Below are 2,357 nucleotides of genomic sequence, written 5' to 3'. Positions count from 1 at the left end.
GATGAGTACCAGGTCTCAAACCTAATCAACATATAATCAATAGTAGATATAATGGTTACTGGTATATAATTCACTGACCTGCTATAGATGAAGTATTAACTATCACTCCTCCTTTATCAGGTGACATTAACTCCATTGCATTGTAAGTCCCACTAATGACAGATTGCTAAATGTATAAGAGGAACTGATACAACTCATTTATGGTCTCATTTATACTGACCAGATTAACTTTAAGCAATTTCCCCCAATTGTCCTCATCAAATATTCCAGCATTATTGACAACAATATCTAGTGAACCAAACTGTTCTTTTGTTTCCTTAAAAGCACTTTTCTATACAAAAGCAACTTATAACATAAATGAAATAGATCTAATTACCAAAGCGTCATCATCAGATACATCACAAGGAAGGTAGGCTATGTTACTTGAACCAAATTCTTTTCCCAAAGTATCACAAGTCGATTTGAGATTAGTAGATATATCAATAGCACCAACCTATTGTACAGAGAGTATAAAGTAACAGGAATAATTAGAAATGTGTAGATAAAGAGACCTTTGCTCCTGATTTAAGAAGGTGACGACTGGTAGCTAGTCCAATGCCACTGGCAGCTCCAGTAACAAGAGCAACAAGACCAGAGACCCTACCTGACATGATAATAACTGCTGATGAGTGTGGGCAACTAACCTCGAATAATAATCTAATCAGTGATACCACAAATAGTCAAAATTAAGGCTAGGCCTCATTAGATTATAAAAACAATAGGGTTTATCCATGAGCTCCAGTGCTTCCATTAGGTCAGTGCCTCAGACTTCATTTTTAAAACACTTCCTTTGTGGGAGTAGCTTGCAATTAAGGTGGGCGTCCACTAAACCTTTGATGTGGTTGTGCAGCATGTGAGAGAGACTTCAACTTCATGCAACATGTTGCACAACCACATCAAAGGTACTGGCAAGAAAGTTGCCTAGTGTATGCCTGCCTTTAAGGCCTCATAGATACACTAGGCAACATGTTGCAAGCGACATTTGTGGTTACTTTGCAACATGTTGCCAGAAATAGAACAGCCTTCTACATGTTGCTTACAAGATCAAAGTAACCACAAATATTGCTCGGCATCATGATGCCTAGTGTATGGTGGGGCCTTTAGATCAAATTTTCATTAAGCAAGACTATACTATAGATCATGAAATAAGCTTTAATACTAGCTACATAATAGAAATAGTAATTGCAAATCAGTGTTCTCATTATTCCACATATGTGAATCCTTTGTCTGGCTCTATCATGAGAATTGCACCATTTCTACTAGCATCAGTAATTAGCTCCATTATACCTTCAGCTATGAACTCAGGCCTATAAACAATGCCAGTCATGTTTACAGTCTAACAAAAATGTACTAACTTCATTAATTCACCAGCTGATGCTGTAGCCGCAGCTATAATTGGCTGAGGCATTGACATAATCACTTTTCCTGCATTCATGACCATTGCAGTTTCAACACCAGCGGGACAAATGGAGTTTATTCTAATTTTAATACCCCTGAGCTCTAAATTATTCTAAAATGGAAATGAAATGTTGCATCTTTTCCTTTTTGATAAAAAGGACAAACCTTCATTGCTTTAGTGAATGCAATGATTCCACTTTTTGATGCCGAATAAGCAGGACAAAAAGGCAGAGGACTCAAACCTAATGAACATAATCAATAGTAGATATAATGGTTACTGGTATATAATTCACTGACCTGATACAGATGCAGTATTAACTATCACTCCTCCTTTATCAGGTGACATTAACTCCATTGCATTGTAAGTCCCACTAATGACAGATTGCTAAATGTATAAGAGGAGCCAATACAACTCATTTATGGTCTCATTTATACTGACCAGATTAACTTTAAGCAATTTCCCCCAATTGTCCTCATCAAATATTCCAGCATTGTTAACAACAATATCTAGTGAACCAAACTGTTCCTTTGTTTCCTTAAAAGCACTTTTCTATACAAAAGCAACTTATAACAAAAATGAAATAGATCAAATAAATTACCAATGCATCATCATCAGATACATCACAAGGAAGGTAGGCTATGTTACTTGAACCAAATTCTTTTCCCAAAGCATCACAAGTTGATTTGAGATTAGTAGATATATCAATAGCACCAACCTATTGTACAGAGAGCATGAAAAGTGACAGGAATAATTAGAAATGTGTAGATAAAGAGACCTTTGCTCCTGATTTAAGAAGATGACGACTGGTAGCTAGTCCAATGCCACTGGCAGCTCCAGTAACAAGAGCAACAAGACCAGAGACTCTACCTGACATGACTGGGCTAACAAATGCATCTTGATCTACTACCTGGAATGATTA

At 36.7% G+C, this 2,357-nt stretch overlaps 2 protein-coding genes across 2 annotated transcripts in view; both read right to left on the bottom strand.

The window, feature by feature from the left end:
• The window catches only part of LOC100636301 (15-hydroxyprostaglandin dehydrogenase [NAD(+)]-like), a 1,264-nt gene extending 589 nt beyond the window's left edge, over window positions 1-675 (bottom strand). Inside the window, exons 1-4 of the mRNA XM_020003318.1 lie at window positions 552-675; window positions 377-493; window positions 221-331; window positions 79-166 (exon numbers count right to left, since the gene is read on the bottom strand). Of these exons, the coding sequence (XP_019858877.1) occupies window positions 79-166; window positions 221-331; window positions 377-493; window positions 552-650 (415 nt within the window). The 5' untranslated portion in view covers window positions 651-675. The remainder of the gene's footprint in view (window positions 1-78; window positions 167-220; window positions 332-376; window positions 494-551) is intronic.
• A 463-nt stretch (window positions 676-1,138) lies between these two features.
• LOC100636174 (15-hydroxyprostaglandin dehydrogenase [NAD(+)]-like) lies at window positions 1,139-2,351 on the bottom strand. Its single transcript, XM_011408966.2, has 7 exons — window positions 2,214-2,351; window positions 2,037-2,153; window positions 1,877-1,987; window positions 1,735-1,822; window positions 1,603-1,679; window positions 1,395-1,549; window positions 1,139-1,346 (listed from the first exon to the last, which is right to left on the bottom strand). Exons 1-7 carry the CDS (start codon window positions 2,310-2,312, stop codon window positions 1,241-1,243), a joined length of 753 nt encoding a protein of 250 aa, XP_011407268.1. The 5' UTR covers window positions 2,313-2,351; the 3' UTR covers window positions 1,139-1,240.
• Window positions 2,352-2,357: the final 6 nt, after the last annotated feature.

The sequence above is a fragment of the Amphimedon queenslandica genome, unplaced genomic scaffold (assembly GCF_000090795.2).
Source record: "Amphimedon queenslandica unplaced genomic scaffold, v1.1 AMPQUscaffold_12686, whole genome shotgun sequence".
Classification (NCBI taxonomy): domain Eukaryota; kingdom Metazoa; phylum Porifera; class Demospongiae; order Haplosclerida; family Niphatidae; genus Amphimedon; species Amphimedon queenslandica.
The sequence above is the reverse complement of the archived record's forward strand: the minus strand, read 5'-3'. Positions and strand labels throughout refer to the sequence as shown.

Coding starts and splice junctions, on each gene's coding strand:
- LOC100636174 (XM_011408966.2), bottom strand. CDS start 2,312: ATGTCAGGTAGAGTCTCTGGTCTTGTTGCTCTTGTTACTGGAGCTGCC. Junction 2,154..2,213: donor TTCTTAAATCAGGAGCAAAG/GTCTCTTTATCT, acceptor TCTGTACAATAG/GTTGGTGCTATTGATATATC. Junction 1,988..2,036: donor TATCTGATGATGATGCATTG/GTAATTTATTTG, acceptor GCTTTTGTATAG/AAAAGTGCTTTTAAGGAAAC.